The sequence below is a fragment of the Taudactylus pleione genome, unplaced genomic scaffold, assembly GCF_031769625.1.
Source record: "Taudactylus pleione unplaced genomic scaffold, aTauple2 ptg000026l, whole genome shotgun sequence".
NCBI lineage: Eukaryota > Metazoa > Chordata > Amphibia > Anura > Myobatrachidae > Taudactylus > Taudactylus pleione.
In genome coordinates, this window is record NW_028284428.1 from 22493863 (window position 1) to 22520364 (window position 26502).

At 41.8% G+C, this 26502-nt stretch overlaps 1 protein-coding gene across 1 annotated transcript in view; it reads left to right on the top strand.

The window, feature by feature from the left end:
• Positions 1–26502, top strand: part of LOC148539262 (acetylserotonin O-methyltransferase-like) — a 92244-nt gene that overhangs the window by 24316 nt on the left and 41426 nt on the right. Inside the window, exon 3 of the mRNA XM_088451527.1 lies at positions 10592–10721. Coding sequence (XP_088307653.1) covers positions 10592–10721 — 130 coding nt within the window. The remainder of the gene's footprint in view (positions 1–10591; positions 10722–26502) is intronic.

Below are 26502 nucleotides of genomic sequence, written 5' to 3' on the forward strand. Positions count from 1 at the left end.
AACCACTTCCTCCTAGTGCTGTTGCTGCTGCTGGGAGTTGTTCATCATCCCAGAGAGGAAGTAGGAACATCACTACTTTTACTAAACAATTGACCCTCCAACAGTCCCTAGCGATGAGGATGAAGTACAACAGCAGTCATCCTGAAGCAAAACGTATAACTGAGGCCTGGACTGCTATGTTGGTGTTAGACGTGCGTCCGGTATCCGCCATTAGTGCAGTGGGATTTAGACAATTGGTAGAGGTAGTGTGTCCCCGGTTCCAAATCCCGTCTAGATTCCACCTGCATCCTCAAAGCAGCAGCGACAAGCGTGCATCTGTCTGTTAAAGGGTGGTGTAACCCTCAAAGTGCGCTCCACAAACAATAAAAATATTCTTCTTTTTTTCTGTCTTTGTGAATTGTGTGGGCTGTAGCCGCACTTGCATTCTCAAAGCAGCAGCGACAAGCGTGCATCTGTCTGTTAAAGGATTACATCGGTGACAGCATCCAAGTAGGCATGTCAGACAGTCCGTACCTGTACTGGCAGGAAAAAGAAGCAATTTGGAGGTCCCTGTACAAACTGGCTCTATTTTACCTGAGTTGCCCCCCCTCCAGTGTGTACTCCGAAAGAGTGTTTAGTGCAACCTTGTCAGCGAAAGGCTTAGGAGGTTGCTTCCACAAAATGTGGAGAAGATGATGTTCATAAAATGAATTATCAACTCTTCCAGGGAGACTAGCCTCCAGAACATACAGAGGGACCTGTGGTTGTGGATTCCAGCGGGGACGAATTAATACTTTGTGAGGATGAGGATGTACACAACACTGAAGAGGGTGAGGAATCGGTGGATGAGGAGGATGAGGATGACATCTTGCCTCCGTAGAGCCAGTTTGTGCAGGGACAGATTAATTGCCAGCTTGTTTTGTGGGGCCCAAATGAACCAATCATTTCAGCCACAGTCGTGTGGCAGACCCTGGCGCTGAAATGTTTGGTTTGTTAAAGTGTGCATGTCCTGTTTATACAACATAAGGGTGGGTGGGAGGGCCCAAGGACAATTCCATCTTGCACCTCTTTTTTTTCTTTGCATTATGTATAGTTTGGGGCCTAATTTTTCAAACTGCCATCCTGTCTGCCACTGCAGTGCCACTCCTAGATGGACCACGTGTTTGTGCCGCCCACTCGTATCTCTTAGCATAGTCATCCAGCTACCTCGGTGCAACCTTTTGGACATAAAAACACTATTGTGAGGTGTGAGGTGTTCAGAATAGACTGGAAATGAGTGGAAATTAAGGTTATTGAGGTTAATAATAGCATAGGAGCAGAAAAACCCACAAATTCTGTGATTTTAGCTGTTTTTATGCTTTTTTTCAAAAAAAATACAGATCCAAAACACAAAACCCAGAACCCAAAACACGGAAGGGTGGTTTTGGCAAAACCAATCCAGATCCAAAACACGAAGAAAGATCCAGATCCAAAACCAAAACTCAAAACACGAAAAGTGGCCGGTGCACACCCCTAACTTACATTAATATAGGTGCAATGTATATTTGCTAAGTGGGAGCATAGCTGAGAAGGGAGCTTCCCATAGATGTTTCCACTCCACTGAAAGCTGCCCAGGGCAGTAATTGCAGTAATAAGTTGTGCAGCCTGTGGCATTTCACTCTTGCACATATATTTAGTCAATTTATGTTAAATGATCAGAATATATAATACATTCTCCTCTACTGACTAATAACAATCATTCAAAGGAGATAAAAGTCAGATCCTAGGAGCTATACATAAATAAAGCAGTGTCAAAGGAGCTATCCCTTAATGTCAGACAGTGCATCACCGAAGCATTCCATTCCCCCAATGGTACCTCAATACCAAGGGGTCTAATTACTAAGCAGTGTTAGGAGACAGAGTGAAAAGTGATAAGGTGCCAGCCAATCAGCTCCCAACTGTCATTTTTCAAACACAGCCTGTGAGATGGCAGTTAGGAGCTGATTGGCTGGCACCTTATCACTTTTCACTCTGTCTCCTAACACTGCTTAGTAAATAGACCCTAAAGTGTCATACTGCTACTGTTTGCTCTTTTTCTCTTCACTTCAGTATTCCCCCGCAGGCTGGGAATATCCCACTGGCACAGTTCAGTACAGGGAGGGGGGGAGAGCGGTATGATATGCACTTTCTGCGGGCGCCATGGTTCCACGTTACTCCTCTGGTCGCAGGAACTTCCATCCACTCTGACTTATCCAGTTCACTGCCCTCCCTGGGTAATCTAGGTAAAGCTTAAACAACAGTCAAAAGGGTCATCCTCCCTCCGGCGCTTACTAATGTGAAACAAGTAAAATGCAATGTAGAAATAAGTAATTAGGTTTCTTTGAAAAATGGTAATATGAGTTTTTCCATCCACAGTGCTTCATATGCTACATCTTCTCCTCATTAGATCTTCCTCCAATATTTTCTCAAACAAACGTTAATCCTCCTCCCTTTCCAGATATAAATATCCTCATGAATCCATCAGAGTATGATATAAAAGAGAGGAGAAGAAGAAAACTTATAGTTTAATACTATTTAATGAATCATATACAAAAGTTGTTAAAACATATAAGGAAATGGCAATCCTATTATTGGAATGGAGGCAAATTACCGACAGGGCTTTTAGAACTATAAGTAACCTCCAGGTTATTAGTTCTATATAGCAAGATTCACAGTATCCAGGTATCACCGGTGATACCTGGATACTGTGAAAGGAGACGTGCCTGGCAGCTGTTGTGGATTTCCAGAAGGAACCCGCGGGACTCCAGAGGGATCTTTTGTTCCATCTTGCTATATTGAACTAGTAACCTGGGTGGAGGATGACCCTTTTGACTGTTGTTTAAGCTATATGTTTGGAGGTTTGGGAAGCCTCATTGGGAGTGACCACCCTTAGGCTGCTATATTTGCGCATAAGGAATAATCAACGGTCATTGCTTTGTTGAATCTAGATAAAGCATCTGCATCTATGTAAAGCTAGCTACACACTGGCAGACTATTTTAATCGGGATGAGGAACACTACGATTTTTTTGAAAATTGAAAACCCCAATATCTATCGTGATTATTCGCAAATCGACCCAATAATTGTAGTGTGTAGGTTGTTTAATTGATGACTGGGCGGTACTTAATTTTTAAATCATACACACACAGAGCAGCTAACCACCTGTTCCCTTTAGCTTCAAATTTGGCAGTGGTTTGCACTTATGTCAGAGGGTTGTTGTCTGTAAACACCTCAAAACTTGCCCTGTAAAGTTATTCATGAAATCGGTTGGCCCATTTAAGTGCTCTCCTCTTACGGTTAGATAATCCCCGACTAACATAAAATAACACTGGTACTAGTGTTGGATCAGCATAGGCTAATACAGAATCATTGGTAAGACTCCATTTTAGTTTGATGAAAGCATCCTCACACTCAGGGGTCCACCTGTCCCCAAACTTCTCAGGTGGTTTGAAGTAACCCTCCTTTTTACACTACCTACCTGACACAGTTTTACCGGCTAGCAGATACCCCTTAGTCAAGTTAATAAGGGGCCGACATATTGAGGAGTAATTAGGCACAACGCGACAATAGTAACCACAAAATCCCAGGAATAATCTTAACTTCTTGAGTTTTTTAGGCCACTGGTTCACTGTCTCCACCTTGGTTGGATCAGTGGAAATTCCATGTCAACTCACTACATGTACCTGGTAAGTGACAGAGGGCTGGCACAATTTACATTTGTCCAATGAAAGCTTAAGCTCTCTCTTCTGCAACCTATCCAGCACCTTGAGCAGACGGTGGCTATGATCCTCCAACGAGGAGCCAAGAGAATAATATCACTAATACCTCACAGTAGTTCATATGACCCACCGTCTGCTCCATGGTACGCTGGAAAGTGGCTGAGGCATTATTTAAACCCTGAGGCATCTTTAAAAATTCAAAGAAGCCTAAAGGACATTTTTACTCTATCTTTGGGACTCATAGGGATTTGATAATACCCACTTCTTGATTTTAACACTGAGAACCATTGATTTCCCTGCTGACAATCCAATGCTTCCTCTATTCTAGGGACTGTGGACCTGATTCAGCAAGGATCGCTATTCTGCTCATACGCATGCACCGCAGTTGTTAATATCAGCGGTGAAATGTAGATGTTTGTAATCTCATTGCAATCACAGCTTACCATAAGGACGCCTACTTCCCCTTACATCCGCAACATAGCAAATAATTGGAAACATCGAGTAACATCGGACCCATATGCACAGTTAAGGCAGGTCAGACTTCACTCAGGAATTGCTAATTTCAGTGGGGCATTGTAGTGGATAATTTATGCACACCCATGCAACGGCGTTGCAACGCAGAGGCACGCCTGCATTCGTACGACCACCCCCCCATCACCACCCACAAACGGCAATTCCTGTCAATCTCTCTGCCATGGGTCTGCATACCCTTTGCAAATGCAGTTCGGATCGCAAATGCTGGTTTGCGCTTGCGCACTGCGATGCATATGCATGAGCAGTGCGAATTAATCTACCGATTGTGTGCGTCTTTGCAACTTCATTCCTTGCTGAATCAGGCCCTGTGTATTGATCAGGCACTGTACGTTGGTTAAGAGTCCTGTAATCAATACACATATTACCGTTCTTTTTAGGAGCTACCACAATAGGTGAAGCACAGGGACTCTCAGAATGTTTAATTACTTCGGTCTCAAAAAAAGTCTGCAAATGTTGTCTGACATCTTCAAAATTGGCAGGGGCACGTCATCTCGACCTTTCCCAAAATGGTGTTTCATCAGTCAGTTTTATACAATGTTCCCCTAATTGGCAGGGGCACGTCATCTTGACCTTTCCCAAAATGGTGTTTCATCAGTCAGTTTTATACAATGTTCCCCTAATTCTGTTTTTCCCAAATCACATTCACTGAGAGAAAAGACCTGTGGTCATCTTGCCAACTCTTTATATTTCTGAGTAACCAATGTCACTACCTTGAAAACCTGCAATCAAATCCTCCATGGACAGTCCAGACACCAGGGAGGAATCCTGTGTGAACTGCTCAGCTATCCAAAAGAATTCCTTAGGAAACTCAATGTTTACCAGCACATAGCCTAGATAGGGATATTTGTGTTCACTTAGGGCCTGATTCAGACCCGCTCACGAGCGCTCGCAAGCGGGTCGATGTTTCCCAAGTGCGCATGTGCACGACGGAGGCGGCTCCATCGTGTGCATGCGCGAGACCCGAATAACGATGGCCAAGCCGTCGTTAAGGGTCTTGCACCAAAGGGGGCGTGCTGTCGATGGTGAGTGAAAGCACACCCCCTTTGGTGGGCGTGCCGGGGGTGTGGCTGCCCAGACAGAGGCGTTCCCATGGGAACACCTAACGTCTGTGGCCGGCCCCACTGACATCACTAGTGATGTCAGTGGGAGTGCTTTTGGCTCTGAAAAAGCCAAAAGCACTCCAGGGCTTGCGGCAGCGAGACCCTACCGCAAGGGTCTCATCGCAAGCCAGATGGTCGTGATGGTCTTGACCATCGCGATCATCATTTTGGCCGCTTGCTATAGCTGTGGGTGGTCACCCACAGCTATGCAAGTGGCCAGGAGCCAGGAGGCCCACCAAAAAGTAGGAGGGACGGCCCTGATTCAGAGCGAGCGCTCTGTTAGAGCGTCCGGCTCTGAATCAGGTCCTTAATCCCCATATTATAAGTCCTCCCAAGGGCTTAATTAGAACATCAGAAAGATGTTGCCTATACCATTGCTCAAAGATAATGGACACCTGGGACCCACTATCTAATAATACCATGCATAGGTATTCATTTATCCATTTAGTTTTGCAACCACCCGTGGAGCTGGCCCTAGCATGCCATCAGGTATGGAATTACTCCACCGAGCACAACCCATTAAATCCACATCTAAGGTCTGGGAGACAGTGAGGGGTCTGTAAGTCTCCCGCCATTGTTTCCCTGATTGAAGAGTTCTCAGGGTGTGTAATAGTTTCTAATCTTGTTTGACCCCAACCCAGGGTACATTCCACGGATCTATGGCCTGGTTGCCAACACCTAAACACACTCTGGCAGTCACACTTCCACCTCTCCTGAAATTTCCCCTTCCATTAATAAATCCCTTATTCATGCTAAAGGGGACTCTCATATCAGGTTCAGATTTTGTATATATATATATATATATATATATATATATATATAAATATATATATATAAGCAATGAGTTGATCTATCTTTTTGTTTAGCTATGACCACTAACTGACTCCCCAACTTTTCCTCAATACCTTGACAATGATCATCCCTACCCCTAGCCGTGGTGGGAGCTCCACTGCTCTGGGATTGGATGTTCTTTACAGCTAGAGATTCAGCAGCCTCTTCACTATGGTCCTTTTTAGGCCATACAATTTTCCACCTACGAGTGGAATTTGCCCTCACAGCCACCACTTTAGGGATTAAAGAAGAGTCTAATTCATTATCAGTAGTAATCAGTACTGCACATAACTCTCCATTTTCCCTCTTCTGCTTATCAACAATTTTGGGGTGTTTTACTCCATATAGAAATAACACCCCATTCATAATAGCCCTATCAGTGGTGTTTGCGAGATCCCCACATAATACAAAGCTCCTCACTGGAATGCCCCCTCCCCCCATACACACCGTCCATAGACCTCTCCACTGGAAATTTGGGTCATGTTGGCAACTGGCTAAACTTACACCTGAGTTTATAATGCGATCTCAAGCTGGTGCCTCCAAATCAGGGATGTGCAATAAGGGTAGAAAGGGCAGGCAGAACCTTCCCTGTCATACTCCTGAGATTTGATATAAAAATTATTAGAATAATACAAAGAAGATATTTATAACTTATAAACATCTTCTTTGTTTATTGTAATCATTATTATAGTTAACACTTACCAGCTTTGTGAAGCTCCCTGGGACTGCAGGGAGACAAAAGATGAGGCAGCAACAGCACAGCCTCACTTCTGTATAGTCAGACACTGCCAGTAAGCTGCACAGAAAGAAAGCTGATAGAGGCATACCTCTGAGTATAGGAGGGTGTGCCTTAAGAACTGATGGACACCTTGGATGTGTCCTGTGACCAGGAAAAGCACTGCAGTGTTTAAAGATCGGAGCTCAGTCAGTAGAAGCAAGAGAAGATCCAGTGCTGCATGTAGGAGAATCAATTAGTGTAGTGAGGGGAGAGTTGCAGTGAGTAGGAAGTGAGACAGGCTCCCAGCATGTGTGCCCCCCCCCAGCTATTGACCCCACAGCATGTCACTGCTCCAAATGTAACCTACCCTGTAACTCTGTATATAATGTTCCAGACAATATCCTCTGTGCCTCCACCCAAGTATGTGAATGTAACTATTAGTATATAGGGTCAACCTGGGAAAACTCTGTTATAATGCATATGTGGTTATAATAATAGGACAACCACTATGTGGTATTTGACATCACTTACACCATGTTCTGGTTACTGTCCCTCAGATTATGAGTTTTATTATGTTGTTACAAATCAGTAAATTCCACAAAAAAACTTACATAAACAAATATTAACATTACATAGCAATTCAACACTTCTTGTATATTTTTTCCAGCAACCTCCTAATGTTACTCCAGATCGTCAACTACCTATGACATACCTATAATAATAATATAAGTATATTATATAAATGGCAAGGTAATTGATTACATATTTAATAATATTATACATACATATAACGATTTGTTACCAGTTCCTCGGTTTGTGTTCTGGTACCAGAATACAATAGATGTATTCCATATATATATTTATATATATATATATATATATATATATATAAACACCTTTCTGCATTGGTCCCCATAGAGGATCAAAAACGAGGCCAGCAAACCATAGTTCTGTGTCATCAAAGTCATATATTAGAATACAGCCATATTTTTAATGGGTTGTATATATAGCGCAATAAGCCCAATCACATGCCCGACCACCGAAATAGCCGTCGGTGATGTGATTGGGCTTATTGCATATGGTCACCAGGCATTGATAAGTATCTGTCTAATAGTGACATGTGCTATACTTATATATATATATAGATGTGTGTGTGTATATATATATATATATATATATATATATAAATAAATTCTGAGGATCAGCATGCGTGACCCAGCGTTGCATAATAGTGCGATAAATGTCCTCCATTTTAATGATAAGCCAGTTTACACAAATAGATATATCTTTTTCTTTCAGCAACTGTTTTTCAAGTTTAACACAGAAAAAGAAAACACTGCTTTTTTTCTTCAGCAATGCAGGGATTAAACACTGGAAAAAACAGTTTTTTCTCTTTCAGCACCGCAGTGCTTAATTACCACTCAGTATGTGTGTCTTGCTTTGTTCAAACACCAGGTAAACTTAATTAGAGAGCATAAACACTAGCTGGTGAACACACTAATCAACATTTTGAGAACCAGAGTAAAAAAAAGGAAAGTAACTTTTTTTTTTTTTAAATAAAATAAACACATAAAACAGTTTCTTTAGTGCAAAGCAGGTTACACAATATCCTTATTATATCTGCATTTTTTCTGGCTATCCAACCATACTCCTGTATACCGACCATTCTGCCTTGTCAGTTCCTTTGCTATGCTGTAGGCATCTAGTGATTGCGCTGCAACACAACAGTGCAGACTTCCCCATATGGGCCACCAAATGTAACAAGGTGTGTAGAAATGAGGATTCCAGACAGGCAGGTATTCAGTAAAGCAGTGTCTTTTAATGGCAGCAGACACTGCACTTTAGCATACATGAGCATAGGCCTGGACACACACAGGCACAAAACAGAAAATAAATGAAGAATCACAAAAGTTGCCAGCACTCCTCGTGCTTAGTAGTTAGCAGTGGCTTGCAGCTACAATCGGCCATGCTCTCCCAGCATAGCCATTTCCCTGGCACTACAACACTTAATCCTACTACCTGGCTGCTAGACAGCATCAGGGCAAGGAGCAACAGGTGTGTGTGAGTTTTAAACCCTTCATGTGCTGCTGATTTCCTGCTGGCTCTGGGTGACCTGGAAAAGCTAGTGTTCTTTTTTTCCAGTTTCAGCTGTGCAGAACAGAAAAACCCAGAGTTCCAAACTTCTATTGCAGGTGCAGAATGTGCCGGTCTTGTTTTCCTCTCCCTGGGAGGGAGCTGATCCCACCAGAATGTGGGCAATTCAGGTGAGAGACCATCCCTCTCACCACACATCCCCCCTTTTTCACATTTTCCAAGCTGGGGGATGCATACTTTTCTTTTCGCGACAGCCGAGACCAATCAGCCTTCCCAACCACATTTACAGGCATGTCTTTTTTATACCCCCTTGACCGGTGGCACGTGACCCCCACTTCTCCCGCCATCATCGCAAGCCTCTCTCCCTTGAGCTGGATGATTGACAGCCAGGAGGGCTTGAGAGGCTCTGGAACTTTCCTCTCTTAACAGCTGCACAAACAGCCACCTGGCTCATGCACAAACAACTCCACTCCCTGCCTCAAACCCCTTAGCTCTGTCTCTTACTGTATGTCCCCATCCATCAAACAGTGCACAGTGTAAACTAGCCCCCTACAGGGCACCAACACACCACCTAAAATAATAGTTGTACATACCAATACAGGGTGACAAGACAGCAGGGTCCTAATGACTGGTCACACATGTTTTATGTCTTCCTGATGACGGGGCATGGGAGCCCCGAAATGTTGAAGTAAAGTTTATTATATTACCGATCTGCAGTGCCATGCATTGATTCACTCTTAGGGGTGATTCTTCCTGTTTATATATATATATATATATATACAGTATATATATATATATATATATATATATAGAAACAGGGATATTTGTGCTGTAGGGTATCCCTTTTCATACTGTTATAACAGTACCAACCTGGTCAGAAAAAAGGAGCATAAGCTAGTGAAATATGCTAAAGTGTATAGAATATTAGGTACATTTGTGGAACTTCTAGTCCCATCAAGCCATATCAGCCATTAACTGCTTGGGCATTGTAATGTTTGTAAGATCAGGGCTATTCAGTATGTGGTACGTTTTTTTTTTCCAGACCCAATTCCTCTAGGGCACAGGTTCTCAAACTCAGTCATCAGGACCCCAAACAGTGCATGTTTTCCAAATCTCCTCACAGAATCACAAGTGAAATAATTAGCTCCACCAGTGGAACTTTTAAAATGTGTCAGTGAGTAATTAATACACCTGTGCACCTGCCGGGTGACATGGAAAACGTGAACTATGTGGGGTCCTGAGGACTGAGTTTGAGAACCTCTGCTCTAGAGAATTCCTTCTTGTGTATAGCTATATACGGCTTATGATGTTTACATCAACATAAATTACATCAAGACACACTTAGTGCCGCCGCCTACAGTACTTAAATTGTACAGTATATATTTTTTTCTAGTTTCACGAATGAAAAAATACACATTATGCCACAATTTTGCAGCAGTAATTTACTTTTATGTTCCAGTTGAAATTCTGTGGCCTACTCTAAACATATAGTTTGACAGTGGATCTAGAGCAAGCATAATTGTAAGATTTTTATGTGACTTTCTGTCTTCTGCACTTAAATCTGGTTTTGTTTTTCTCTTCTCTTTTTGGCTTTTTAAGCTTATTATTCTAACACAGATCTTTCAACTGTATACCTGGTCAAGTCAAGTCCAAAGTCACTGTATGAAACGATGATGTACCACTCTAACACCATCTATACGTGCTGGCAATTCTTACCTCAAGCTGTAAGGTACTGTCTGTAAAAATAAAATATGCCATAGAAGATGACAATATATTTATTTTTAGGATAACATATACCCTGCGCTTCCCATCCTTGATGCATGATTAATGGTTATGTCAATTATTGATACCGTTTGAACAGCATCGATGTTAGAGAGATTTGATTGCACAGACCAGATTGCCCATACCTCCCATTTCAATATAAAATAACTTTGTCACACAGAAACAGTTTGCGGTTCCAACACACACAAAGGTACTATATTGTAAAAAGGGTATCATCAGCCTTAATCTATACAATGCAGCTATATACAGGATAAAGACAAAGATACAATTACCAATATTTTGCCATGCGGTCTGGATCCTAGACTAACAGCTGTCCATCAGGATTGCTGCGTGTTTCTTTCAGGGTCAAGCAGAGAAGGACAGAGAGAGAGGAAGAAAAAAGGGGTTGGGATCCAGACTGCATAGGAATTTATAGGTGTACAATTTCCTTTGAACATAAGCTGAATACTCAGAGGGGCTTCCTATTGGCCCTTTATTACTGAGTCACAATGGTTGCTGCTATTCATTTGTTAGTAGATGGTTGACGTCACTGGAGGTTGAACTGTGTTAGAAAATCCCTTTGTCCTAACATTTGGCATGCAACTCTACAGGGGATGTGTACAGTGATTTTTACAGTATAGAGTATAATTCTTGGCAGGTCTTCATAACTCGATAGTGATCCCTTCCATATTCATTCTGTTGGTTTCATATTCCTGTTGAGACAGAGGGAAATTGGTAGATACTACTCATGACCCATTTATCTTATTCCTAATCCCAGATATCATATAACTGCTATTTAACATGTAACATTCACTGTATGCCTTTAAAACACATAGCATTGTGCGTATCTCAGTCAGTTTAGGGTTAAATGGGATATAAGTTTATTGTAAGGAAAGGCTGCTGTCCATCGGGGTAAGGTTTCCGACAATAATACTTAAAAGCTGGCTATGCGATTGAAATGCAAAACAGTATTTAAACAGTATTGCTGTACTAACTTTGTTATGTGTTTATGTAATGTAAAATGGCGCTTAGCCATTGTGAGCACAGAAGCATGGCTCACCATTCACAATATGGTGAGTTGCGGGGGCATGGGATGCGTGTGCATGTATAGCGAGCATGTGCAATTGCGCGTGCGCAAGTACGTGCGCGAATGTGGCGGGAGCGTGTGTTCGCATAAAATGGCCGTGGACGATCAAATCGTCCAATGGATGTCGTGTTGCGAATCGTGCGCAATTAAGCGATCGCAACCAATTTATACGGTTTCGACAGTCCACCCTTTGATAGCAATTATACGCTATCACCATACGCAAGCAACAATTAATAATTGGTTATTTGATTAGCCATACTATAAGACATTAGTTAATGTTATTGTTATGGGATGGCATGAGTTGTTAATTTACCCATCAATGAAGCGCTCTTGGGGAAAGGGACATAAAACTAGCCTTATGTGCACACCACAGGCCAGATTGAAGAGGTCGTGACCATATGTTAGATGTGGGAATGCACCTAACCCATAAGGATAATTTTGAATTGTGTAGAGACTTCATTTTAAGATGTTTTGAAATAGCATTAATAACACTTTTATGCACTGCTAAACAAATCCAAATCACATCATTACAAGGTACGTGTTCTTATGGGACATCTACTATCATTCGGATCTTATTTCATGTGGACACTGTATTATAAAGTATTGTTCAATGTTCTTAATGATATGACTCCATGTGGTCATTTGAATCGTTGAATAATGCGCCCCTGGAGGACATAAAGTAGCCCCTCGTACACATACCACGTGGACTCTAGGTCGAGGACCAATGGGGAGCTAGTGTGGGAAAGCACCACTCCATGGAGAGGACAACCTTGGAAGAAAGGGGAGATGAAGACTACATTTAAACTAGGGTGTTCTAAAGAAACATTGACAATACTTTATTATACATGGCAATATGCAAGCAAACATTAGATCGTACTCTCTAATTCAGGGTTATAATGTAGGGTATTAGTTACATTAGTATTCACAGCATCATGGGTAACTACCATCATTATTTCATTTTCCTGGTTTCCATTGGAACAACCTTTTGCACACTTCATAGCCGCTGGAACACATCTGATACATATGCCAATTATTAGGATGACCACCAACACTAGGATCAGGAGTTTCCCTATACTCGCAATCAGTCCTTGGACCCACTCTCCTAGACCCGAGAACCATTTCATAGGGTTCAACCAGGAGAACCACTCTTCGACCTGTTCCTCCACTTCAGCGATTGAAGCATTATGGTTCTTCCGAAATTCCCATTTCAACTGCAGAATTTCATCCATTTTCCGGTCTATCACCTCCTTGGGGTCACTAGTGCTATTGGTGATATAAGTACAACATTTAACACCAAACTGGGTGGCTAGGGTTACGCAATACCCTCCAGTGACAGCAGTTAAATAATTCAGCACTAAACAATGTTGGACCAGCTCTTTCTTGTACGCTTGCAACTCCTTACCAGTGTACCTAAAGGTGTCATCATATAGCTCGGTGATATTATCTATTAATTTTGCGAGATCTTGAATATACCTAAAATTTAGAGATCCCCGAGCAATCCTGGTGGGATCAAGTGCAACTAAAATCTGGAAGCCAGTCGTCTCACTTATCATTTGAGTGGCTTTATGCACATCACCAGGAATCATGTTTCTCTTATTTCTGTGTTCATAATGCATATGAAGGTATGGAGAAGGTATGTTCCTATGGACATCAATCATTTCATTATGTGCAAGAGTCATGACTTCAGGGAGTACCTTTCCCAAATAGCATAGTCCACTGGAACTTGGAGAGAGCCATTTATATGCTTTTCTACCACAAATATAATATACATCATCTGGGAGGATGAATGGGATGGAATGTTTCATGATACCGGTACACATCTTTTCTATGAATGATCCCATCCCTATCTCCTCCATTTGGCTAATACAAGTATCAGGTTGTATGATCTTCGCACAGTACCCGGGTGGTACTCTTCCAACCATCACTTTAACATTACTCTGCGTATACCTGTACCTATAGAATTTCCCACTTGTAACAATGTTGTATAAAAGTGCTGAGTCTATAGATACATTATCGGCTCTCAGTGAGAAGGTCATTGTCTGATTAATTCCTGTGACTTCCCAATTCCAAGGTTTGTTGGGATTGGTGAAATTGAAACATAACAGGGATTTATCTACTTGATATTGGTGGAGCTTCAAATTAGGGGAATCGGATATGTTAAATTTTCTGTCCACCGGTTTGCCTCCCTGTAAGTCAATGACTTCAGAGACCTTTAAGGGGAATGGGACTAACCCTACATTATGCTGTCCTTGAGGAACCTGGAAGCATACCCAACATTCGGTCTGGTTCAAAACCTTACCTACTAGGGAATGGTAGTCCTCTAACGGATGCTCGCCCAAGTATAAATTACTCTGGGTCTGACATCATAGGATGCATTTATCATTGACTACAGGCCCACAATTTGCGCATATAAATACTCTTCAGACAATAAACCTTCACACTGCCTCCGAGATTCCAAGAGAGCAGATCTTTTAATCATTACAGTGCTAATATTGGTCAGGTACTGGCCTTGTTTTTGCAGCTCTTTCTCTCCCAGCTCCTCTCCACCGACACCACTACCGATCTCTCTCTCCATCCTCCGACCACCAGCACAGAACCAGGACATCCCGAAACACAACAGTATGATATGAACTCTGGGAGGATACACAAAAGCAGTTACAACCTGAAACCCCATCACCATACCAGGTCTTGCTCACATCCCTTGGATCTCCAGCTTGCCTTTTCCTAATGGGTACACACACCTTGCATTTCAACCAGTTTCTGCATGTCAACCATTTCAAATACCAACACTTTATCCATTTGATTAAGTTTTAAACCTGCTGCCCATTTGGCAGCTTCATCAGCCCTGTTGTTACCCAATGATACTGGATCATCTTCGCAGGTGTGGGCTTTACACTAAATGACAGCTACTGTCTTGGATAGCTGTATTGCCGTCAACAGTCGTTTTATGTGAAGTGCATGTGCGAATGGTGTGCCTGCTGCCGTTAGAAAATTTCTTAGATGCCATAGGGCCCCAAAATCATGCACCACCCCATAAGCGTACCTGGAGTCTGTGTAAATATTGGCCGTTTTTCCTTCGACCAACTCACACGCTCTCCTTAGTGCCACGAGTTCTGCCACCTGCGCTGAATGGGGTGGACCAGGTGGTTCGGCCGCTATAACATCCTTGTCATCAACCACAGCATAACCTGTACATAACTCACCTGTATCAGTCTGTCTATGGCAACTCCCATCCGTGTTAAACATTAAGTCTGCATTTTCTAACGGTGTGTCATGAATGTCAGGCCTAGCTGTAAAATTTTGATTTAAATACTCCATACAGTCATGCCTATTAATTCCTGTACCAAACTCACCTTCTACCACTGGTAACGATTCACCTTTACCTTCCACCCTTTGTGCATCATGAGGCACACTTGGTAAATATGTAGCAGGGTTTAAAGTATTACACCTCTTTATAGTAATGTTGGTCGGTGCAATTAACGCTAGTTCCCATTTAGTGAACCTAGCAGAGGAAACGTGTCTGGTCTGGGCCGAATTTAACAGGGCAGAAACAGCATGTGGTGTATGTACAGTCATGGCCTAACACTACATCCTCACTCTTTTCCACCAAGAGTGCGGTTGCAGCTACGCTCCTTAAACACGTTGGGAGTGCTCTTGCCACAGCGTCCAACTGGGCACTGTAGTATGCTACTGGTCTATTGGCATCACCATGTTTTTGTGTGATAACTCCTGCCGCACAACCAGCAGCCTCCGTACAAAATAAATCAAAGGGTTTCCCATAGTCTGGAATCCCCAATGCCAGTGCTCTTATCAGACTGTCCTTAAGATTAAGGAAGGCTTGCTCTGACTCTTCAGAGTGCAAGACATGGTCTGGTTTTGTGGAAGATACTAACTCCTGCAGTGGTAAAGCCAGAATGGAAAAACTGGGTATCCATGACCTGCAGTACCCACACATGCCCAAGAAGGTACGGATCTGGTGCTGGTTCTGCGGTAGTGTCATGGTCTGTATGGCGTGGATTCTGTCCGCTGTCAGATGTTGGAGGCCTTGGGTAAGACAGTGTCCCAAGTATTTAACCCTGGTCTGGCACGGCTGTAACTTGTCCTTAGCAACCTTATGCCCTGTGTGCGAGAGGTGAAGCAACAAAAGTTTAGTATCATTTAAACATGACATAAACGAATCAGAGCATAACAACAAATCGTCTACATATTGGATTAGTACCGATCCATTGGCAGGTTGAAAAGACTGTAAACAATCATGTAAGGCCTGGGAGAAGATACTGGGGCTGTCAATGAAGCCCTGGGGTAGTCGTGTCCATGTGTACTGTACGCCTTTGTATGTGAAGGCAAATAGGTATTGGCAATCAGGATGAAGGGGGACGGAGAAGAAAGCGGAGCATAAATCTATTACTGTGAAATGGGTTGCGGTTGATGGGATTTGCATAAGGATGACAGCTGAGTTAGGCACTATGGGAAATTGGCTTTCTACCACCTTATTAACCCCTCTAAGGTCCTGTACCAGCCTGTACCCCCTCCCACCACTCTTTTTCACAGGGAAGATGGAACTGTTGGCTACACTGGCTGTACGGACTAAAATTCCCTGCTGTAGTAAACGCTCAATTATGGGGAGAACCCCTAACTCCACTTCTGGCTTTAATGGGTATTGGGGAACTTTAGGAGTGTGTCTACCGTTTTTCAGGTTTACCATAACGGGAGCTACATTTGCCATTAACCCAGTGTCCTGTCCATCCTTAGTCCAAAGGAAACTAGGTATTTGTTCTAACATTTCATCTACCTGAGCTGAACCCTTGTCTGATGTTATGGTGTGCAGCATTAACCTTTGCGGAGTGTCTAGCACATCCCTTACCTCGTGTGCAAACCTTCCTGGAACATCCATAAATATCCCGTCAGGGGTACAATAGATAATACATCCCATTTTGCACAATAAATCTCTTCCCAGGAGATTAGTAGGGGCTGTTGCTGCCAGAAGGAAAGAATGCCTGGCATGCAAAGGCCCAATGGTAACCTCCGTGGGTTTGGTTAAAGGGTAATGCTGTACGCTACCTGTTACACCCATTGCTGGTACTGTCTGGTTTATTATCTGTAGATTTTCAAGAGATTTTAAAACAGACCTGGTCGCCCCTGTGTCTACTAGGAAGGAACGTTCAGTACCAGCTACATTAACCTTTATTACCGGCTCTTCCCTAGTACCTCCCGTTATCCTGACTGCCTGCAGACTACAGGTATGACCTAACCCCTATAGTTGGCTATCTTCCCCCAGCAAGGCATTTGCAGCAACTATGTGGGCAGGATTTATCTGGTAGTTCTTATGGTTACGAGATGCATCAATACGTTGCTGCATGTGGGGTTCCTGAATTATGACTCTACAGTCCTTCCTAAAGTGTCCTACTTGGTTGCAGTTAAAACATTTCTTAGCTGATCTGTTGGGGAAATTTTGTTGAAGTCCGGGAGGAGGGGATTTTGAGTGTGGGTATGATGGTTTTGGGTGTGTGTGAAGAGTGTGTTGTGGTTTGGTGTGGTATGTGTGAGGGAATTGTATGGGTTGGGCCTGCGCAGGATGGTAGGTGTTTGAGACTTGTAACTGCGCAGGTGGATATGTGTCTGTTGGCTGTAAGTGCATATCTTCTTGAGCTCAAATGCTAACAGCCATCAATTTCTCGCTCTGAGCTTCACGTTTCCTGGTGATATTCTTGTCATGGTCTATTGCAGTTTCCCTGAGCGCGTCAACTGTTATCCCTCTCCAACCAGGGTGTGAGGTCTGAACTCTGTCTTTCAAACTGTCTTTTAGACCGTCCATTAGAACAGTGATGACCATTCCCCGGTAGTGCGTGCTATCCTTAATGTTTTCGATCCCAGTGTACTGAGTGATCGCCTGCAGCCCACGATTAAAGTAATCTTCTGCAGGTTCACTTTCCTTTTGTTTAATGGAGAAGATTTTACTCCAATTAACAACTAAAGGGAAAAATATGGCTAGTTGGGCAACTATACGGGCAATGCAATCCTGATTACCTTGATCAGTTAAGGGGATCTCTGCATCCAGAGTACATGCTGTGATAAACTTTTTTACATCTGTACCTTCTGGGAGACATGCTCTTAACACCACTCGCCAATCCTTGTTGGTTGGCTCATGGGCATTGCCTAGATCCTTTATGAAACGCTGACATTTTGCCAGATGTTTCTTGGGGTCTGGAAATTCAGACATAATGGAATGTAGTTCTGCCCGTGTCCAAGGACAGTGCATCGCTACTTCCCTTGTGGGTACGACACCATTCGCATCTGCGTTCCCATTAGGGACAATAATTGTCCTTACAGGGTGGATGCCTCCCACCTCTATACCTTTTAAGCCTATTACTGCAGCGAACGGTATTAGTAACCTCCGCTATTGAAGCAGTTGGTTCTAATACTTCCTGCACCCTTATTAAAGGAGCCTCCCCCACCATGGGTTCTACTAGGGCCTCCCCCCATGAGCTAAGGATCCTTCCCCCCCTCTTGATGCCATAGGGGCAGCTACTTGTACTTGCTGGGAAGGGACATTTAATAACTGCACAGCATGGGATACAGCAGACATTGCTACAGGATCACTTTCTGCATCATAGACATTTTCCAAATATTCACTCAGGACCGGGTACAACTTACTTGGTTCAGTTATAACATTTTTATAGTTTTTGTTATGTGGTAATGTATCATCACCGCCCACCACATAAGGTGGTGGGGGTGCGCAAGCGCGATTCGCAATACCTTTGGCAACGCTACCGTGCCGCAAGTTTGCATTTCCCTGTGATGCGTACGCTACGCTGTGTAGCGTTGCGTGCGCATCACCCCTAGGCATGCACGTGGCTCCACACGGTGCCCCATGCACGCCATTAACCCATGTGCGACTCTCATTCAGCCAGAGTTTCAAAGAATCATCATACTCCACTCTTTTCTTTAGGGATTTCACTCTACATATGTGATCCCTAAGGTTATTTAAAATCTCCATATTAAAGCTTCCAATCTTTGGGAAAGGTTTCTCACTCTTACTCGTCATCTTAACCCACACAGTACAGTGCGTCATTGCGTACGCACCATATTTAGTGTACATTATATGAAGAGCCGACCCGGTCGGACCTTGCATACACAGAGCATCGTCTACCATCCCTGTTGACTGTTTTGCGCCCATTTTGCGAAAAAAACAACAACAATGATGAGACCGGTGGAAGAATTAACCGATAGGCTGCCTCCACGCACCTATTCTACAGTTAGCTAATATCTAAAAATAGGGAACACAGCAATACCTACTAAGGCAAGCACAGTACCACCTATAATAGGGAACACAGGAGTTATCTAGCTATAGATAAAACCACAGTAACCACCTATTGTCATTTTGTCCCTGCAGCCAGCCTCAGTCAGAGATGCCACACTCGTATGGTCCGGTCGCAACACTCAAAGGCCCTAACTTACCGATGAATATTACAACTACACTGGAAGCTATATTTTATCGTTAACTCTCTTTAATGATAGGAAACCAGGAGGATCCCCTCTGCCAGTATACCTGTTATGTATACCCTATATTTATTACCTAAAATAGGGACCACGAAGGCACAACCTATTTCACAATCTCAATCATACACCTTACACACTTCTATATTGTGGCCAAATAACAAAAATAAAAAAAATACCTTTCTTTTGATTAACAGCCTTTTGGAGATTACAGCCCTATCAATATGACGTATTTCAGTCTTGATTATTTCTTTGAATTCTAACAGAAATGCTAGTCACATGCTTCACTTGCTATTGTGCGTTCGGTTACAAACAATTAGATGTAATCACTACACATGGCAGGAAGTGGCCGTACATCCGGTCGCACGCACTATGCTGCGACTATTTGCACGTGGTGTACACTAAAACCTTTGTGGCGTTATTGTGTGATCGGTTGCGCATGCAATGCGCGTCCGTTCTACAACAACGTGGGCAAGCACAAATCTCTCTCCACTATCCCAGATTCTAATCAGCCCTCTCTGAATTCGCAAACTGCGAGTCTCCGTCTCTGAACAAAAATAGGAACGCAGGAAAAAAGTCTGCGGGCGCCTTTCCAGTCTTTTGTTCCAAGACGAGGGGAGCTGTTCAAAAACACAGTGATGGGTGATATCCAACTCGGTGAGCCCCCAAATTATTGATACCGTTTGAACAGCATCGATATTAGAGAGATTTGATTGCACAGACCAGATTGCCCATACCTCCCATTTCAATATAAAATAAACTTTGTCACACAGAAACAGTTTGCGGTTCCAACACACACAAAGGTACTATATTGTAAAAAGGGTATAATCAGCCTTAATCTATACAATGCAGCTATATACAGGATAAAGACAAAGATACAATTACCAATATTTTGCCATGCAGTCTGGATCCTAGACTAACAGCTGTCCATCAGGATTGCTGCGTGTTTCTTTCAGGGTCAAGCAGAGAAGGACAAAGAGAGAGGAAGAAAAAAGGGGTTGGGATCCAGACTGCATAGGAATTTATAGGTGTACAATTTCCTTTGAACATAAGCTGAATACTCAGAGGGGCTCCCTATTGGCCCTTTATTACTGAGTCACAATGGTTGTTGCTACTCATTTGTTAGTAGATGGTTGACGTCACTGGAGGTTGAACTGTGTTAGAAAATCCCTTTGTCCTAACATTTGGCATGCAACTCTACAGGGGATGTGTACAGTGATTTTTACAGTATAGAGTATAATTCTTGGCAGGTCTTCATAACTCGATAGTGATCCCTTCCATATTCATTCTGTTGGTTTCATATTCCTATTGAGACAGAGGGAAATCGGTAGATATTACTCATGACCCATTTATCTTATTCCTAATCCCAGATATCATATAACTGCTATTTAACATGTAACATTCACTGTATACCTTTAAAACACATAGCATTGTGCGTATCTCAGTCAGTTTAGGGTTAAATGGGATATAAGTTTATTGTAAGGAAAGGCTGCTGTCCGTCGGGGTAAGGTTTCCAACAATAATACTTAAAAGCTGGCTATGCGATTGAAATGCAAAACAGTATTTAAACAGTATTGCTGTACTAACTTTGTTATGTGTTTATGTAATGTAAAATGGCGCTTAGCCGTTGTGAGCACAGAAGCATGGCTCGCCATTCACAATATGGCGAGTTGCGGGGGCATGGGATGCGTGTGCATGTATAGCGAGCATGTGCAATTGCGCGTGCGCAAGTGCGTGCACGAATGCGGCGGGAGCGTGTGTTCGCATAAAATGGCCGTGGACGATCAAATCGTTCAATGGATGTCGTGTTGCGATTCATGCGCAATTAAGCGATCGCAACCAATTTATACGGTTTCGACACAATGCTGCCACTGGGATAAATAAAAAAGATACTTCCAACAGTTTTGTGTAGAGATTAAATTAGAATTATATATATATATATATATATATATATATATATATAGTCCACAATAGGTACAGCGGCACTCAGGAGACTTCACAAAAAGCGTTTAATTATTTAATTAAACGCTTTTTGTGAAGTCTCCTGAGTGCCGCTGTACCTATTGTGGACTATACAGAGGGGAGTGGTCTCCGCCTCACTGAGGGCACCTGGAGCCAGACATTTACCCAGTTGGGGATTTATGGAGTGCCGGGTCTTTCTTATGTATATATATATATATATATATATATATATGTAATAGAGATAACCCATCACTCACCCCAGCCACCACAGGTTATATATATAATAGTTTATATATATATATATATATATATATATATATTATATAAAATATATATATATGCACGCTACCGTTCAAAACTTTGGGGTCACCCAGACAATTGTGTGTTTTACATGAAAACTGACCTTTATTTTCCAAATGATTTGCAAAATGAATAGAACATATAGTCAAGACATTGGCAAGGTTAGAAATAATGACTTTTATTTGAAATAATAATTTTGTCCTTCAAACTTTGCTTTCATCAAAGAATGCTCCTTTTGCAGCAATTACAGCATTGCAGACCTTTGGCATTCTAGCTGTTCATTTGTTGAGGTAATCTAAAGAAATTTCACCCCACGCTTCTTGAAGCACCTCCCACAAGTTGGTTTGGCTTGATGGCCACTTCTTGCATACCATACGGTCAAGCTGCACACACAACCGCTCAATGGGGTTGAGGTCAGGTGACTGTGCTGGCCACTCCATTACTGACAGAATACCAGCTGCCTGCTTCTTCCCTAAATAGTTCTTGCATAATTTGGAGGTGTGCTTTGGGTCATTGTCCAGTTGGAGGAGGAAATTGGCTCCAATCAAGCACTGTCCACAGGTTATGGCATGGCATTGCAAAATGGAGTGATAGCCTTCCTTATTCAAAATCCCTTTTACCTTGTAAAAATCTCCCACTTTACCAGCACCAAAGCAGCCCCAGACCATCATATTACCTAAACCATGCTTGACAGATGGCGTCAGGCACTCTTCAAGCATCTTTTCACCTGTTCTGCATCTCACAAATGTTCTTCTGTGTGATAAAAACACCTCAAACTTCGATTTGACTGTCCATAGGACTTTTTTCCAATCTTCACCTGTCCAATGTCTGTATTCTTTTGCCCATATTAATCTTTTCCTTTTATTGGTCAGTTTTAGATATGGTTTCTTCTTTGCCAATCTGCCTAGAAGGCCAACATCCAAGAGTCGCCTCTTCACTGTAGATGTTGACACTGACGTTTTGCGGGTACCATTTATTGAAGTTGCCAGTTGAGGACTTGTGAGGCATCTATTTCTCAAACTAGAGACTCTAATGTACTTGTCTTCTTGCACAGTTGTGCTTCGGGGCCTCCCACTTCTCTTTCTACTCTGGTTAGAGCCTGTTTGTGCTGTTCTCTGAAGGGAGTAGTACACACGTTGTAGGAAAAGTTCAGTTTCTTGGCAATATCTCACATGGAATAGCTGTCATTTCTAAGAACAAGAATAGACTGTTGAGTTTCACATGAAAGTTCTCTTTTTCTGGCCATTTGGAGAGTATACTTGAACCCACAAATGTGATGCTCCAGATACTCAACTAGCTCAAAGGAAGGCCAGTTTTATAGCTTCTCTAATGAGCAAACCCATTTTCAGCTGTGCTAAGTTAATTCCACAAGGGTTTTCTAATCATCCATTACTCTTCTAACGCGCTTAGAACACAATGTACCATTAGAACACTGGAGTGATGGTTGATGGAAATGGGCCTTTATACACCTATGTAGATATTCCTTTGAAAACAAGACATTTGCAGCTAGTATAGTCATTTACCACATTAACAATGTATAGAGTGTATATCTGATTAATTTAATGTTATCTTCATTGAAAAACAGTGCTTTTATTTAAAAAATAAGAAATCTCTAAGTGACCTCATACATTTGAACGGTAGTATATATATATATATATATATATATATATATATATATATAAGAGAAAATAGCCAGCACTCCGTTCTTCTCATATGAAAAAATGCCTCGGTGCTTCCAACCTCAATTACCCCTAGCAAAAACAGTGGCACTCACAGGGGTTTGTCAACTCCAGAAAAAAAGGGTGACACAACACACAGGGGTCTATTTACTAAGCAGTGTTAGGAGACAGAGTGAAAAGTGATAAGGTGCCAACCAATCAGCTCCCAACTGCCATCTCACGGGCTGTGTTTGAAAAATGACACTTTGGAGTGGATTGGCTGGCACCTTATCACTTTTCACTCTGTCTCCTAACACTGCTTAGTAAATAGACCCCCTAGTACTGTGAACGTCATCTACATTTTAGTTTGTTTCAAACTTTCCTCAGGACAAGAGTAATATATAAACAGCTTACCTTTATAGTGAATTACCCGATGTGTGCACTCCTGCATCCCATTGCTGCTTTCGGGTACACACAATGTCACTGTCAGTGCAACGTGCGCCTGATGTGCTGTCCATGATTCCCCACGGCTGCATACTACAGTAATCAGTGAAAAAAATACATCATCACAAGAACAATAATACATAATGCCACAAGGTGGCAGTATATAGCTATCTAATCTGAGAATACATGGTATGAGAGCAACTCCGCAAGAAAACTATGTTGCATTTGTAGCAATGCAGAGGTATATATCATAAGTCCTATATAGTTTCTCTAATGGGCAAGATACAAGCAAGACAGCATATACAGATTAAAATTCTATAATAAATTACATATTATGCATCATCAAAAAATGTATCCTTATAATACTACCTAAAATTAATAAAGGGCTGCTATATCTATATGCAGCTACCAAAGTGATATTCCTACCAGAAGAACATAGGGTGTAAGCTCCACTGGGGCAGGGACTGATGTGAATGGACAAATATTCTCTGTAAAGGGCTGCGGAATATGTGTGCACTAAATAAATAACTGGTAACAATAATAAATGTAACTACACGTTGTGCACCCTGTAAACCTATAATATCTGGGTTTCTTTGATAGGAAAGTACCTCTCTCAGGAATAAGTGATTTAGAGATGTCATTCTGCACTAGAATATCCTTTAAATTCTTGTCCCTTGTAAAACTTGGCATGTTTTTTGCATCTTTTATGGCTCTCAGATCAGGATAGGTAGTAATGTTCGGCCACAACTCCCTTGCAGCCTTCATATGGGGTCTACTCGTGCCATGGTACTTCTGTACAAAAGGCATATTTTTTCTTTCTTGATTACATATATATATATATATATATATATATATATATATATATATATCATACAAACTCGCCACTCACTTTCTTTTCAAACTGTATTTCCTTTGAATAAAGGGTATGTTAGTTCCAAAATATCGCAATAATGTATCAAGCAGACCAACCACTTCACTCACGGTCATTCCCATCTGGCCAGTACCTACACTGACTCTCAGATATATGATCTTTGATCTGCCTCATTTGGCTCAAGCTGGCACACATTTTAAACATGAATATGGGTCCTGGCTGAAAGAGACAGGACCACACCCATAGAGATCAGTTAATAAGCACCAGTAGATATATATATATATATATATATATATATATATATAATTATATATATATATATATTATTGTTTTTTCTTCAAAAATTGTGAGACATTGGCACCCTCTAGTGTGCAAACCAATAAACCACTGTATTGTAGTTAGAAATATTTATTTTCAAGTAAAAACTCCCATATAGCAGCATCCGGAAAGTAAAAAATATTAAATGTGTATTAGTGAAAAATATTGATTAATACACTTATAAATACCATCACCCACACGTGGTATATAACTGTATCAGCAGCTCACTCAGCCGTTAATAAATAAATGTGCACTTGTGTCACTCCTCTACTAAAAGTGCTTAATGTGCAAAAAATAAAAAAGTAAAATAGCAGCAATATATTCAAAAGTGCACCATGCTTTGTGCATAAATAAAATCACAAATAATGGATACAAAGTGCACTGTGCCTATGCAAAAACTCTCTATGCCAATAGTCCTTTTTAAACCAAAGGATAAAGTGCAAATGCTTATACCAGCGGACTTACATAATATCGTCCTGCCATCCGCACTGTCACTCAAATGGACCATATGGTTTGGACAAATGGATATGATACCAGTAAGTAATACAAAAAGTACATTTAATAAAAATAAAAAGCATCTAAAACATACATCAAAAATCAAGGAGGTCAGCTTATCTGTTGTTAGAATCTGGATCAACGTCACCATATAACCCTCATATATACAGGGTTGGACTGGCCCACAGGGGTATAGGGGAAATCCCCGGTGGGCTCCACTGTCTGTGGGCCCACCCCCTCCTCTAGGTGTCAGGTTTCAGACCCCAAATTATAAATTGTTACACTATTAGACAGTCAGTTACCTGGTGGAGCAGGACCACTAATTAACAAGGGGGCTTGGTTCACTTCTATAGAATCTACACCAAGATTTGCCTAATGGTTAGCCAACTGTCTGTGGTGGCAGGCCACACCCCCTCTGGTGGATAACCACTCCCCTTAAGCATGGGCCCTTACCACTGATTATCCCGGTGGGGCCTTCATGCTCCAGTCCGACACTGCATATATATATATATATATATATATAGATAGATAGATAGATAGATAGATATTACATGTGTGCAGACTGCAATTCAGGTAAAGCAATTGCAATTGTAATGTCCCATAAAAGGAAGTCATTCCTATATATATACTGTATATATATATATATATATATATATATAAATGTTCATTTAATGAAACCGGTATTTTTATTCTTTGGTACCTGTATTTGTAGATTCTCAAATTGCAGCAAATGTCAATGCTCTAGCAGTAGCTTTTGTATGCTGCATGCACACTACCTAAGTTGGCTGAGAGGAGCAGGATAATCATATGGTTAAAAGCTGAAGACAAATTTATTAAATTAAAATCACAAATATGTTCCTAAAACAAAGTTAATGTTTAGACCCTGTGGCACGATGGTATCTAAATTATAGATCCATCATGCCTCCTCACGTGAGATGTTGGCTACAATGTCACTATCTGTCCAGGAAAGTTTAACGCCTTTAAATGTGAGTCCAGATGGATCTTTGTTGTCCACTTTTTTGAAGTGTGCTGACACACTGTGGTTCTCCACTCCTTTTTTAATATTGCGGATGTGTTCTGCTATCCGTGTTTTCAGTTCTCTTAAAGTCCTTCCCAC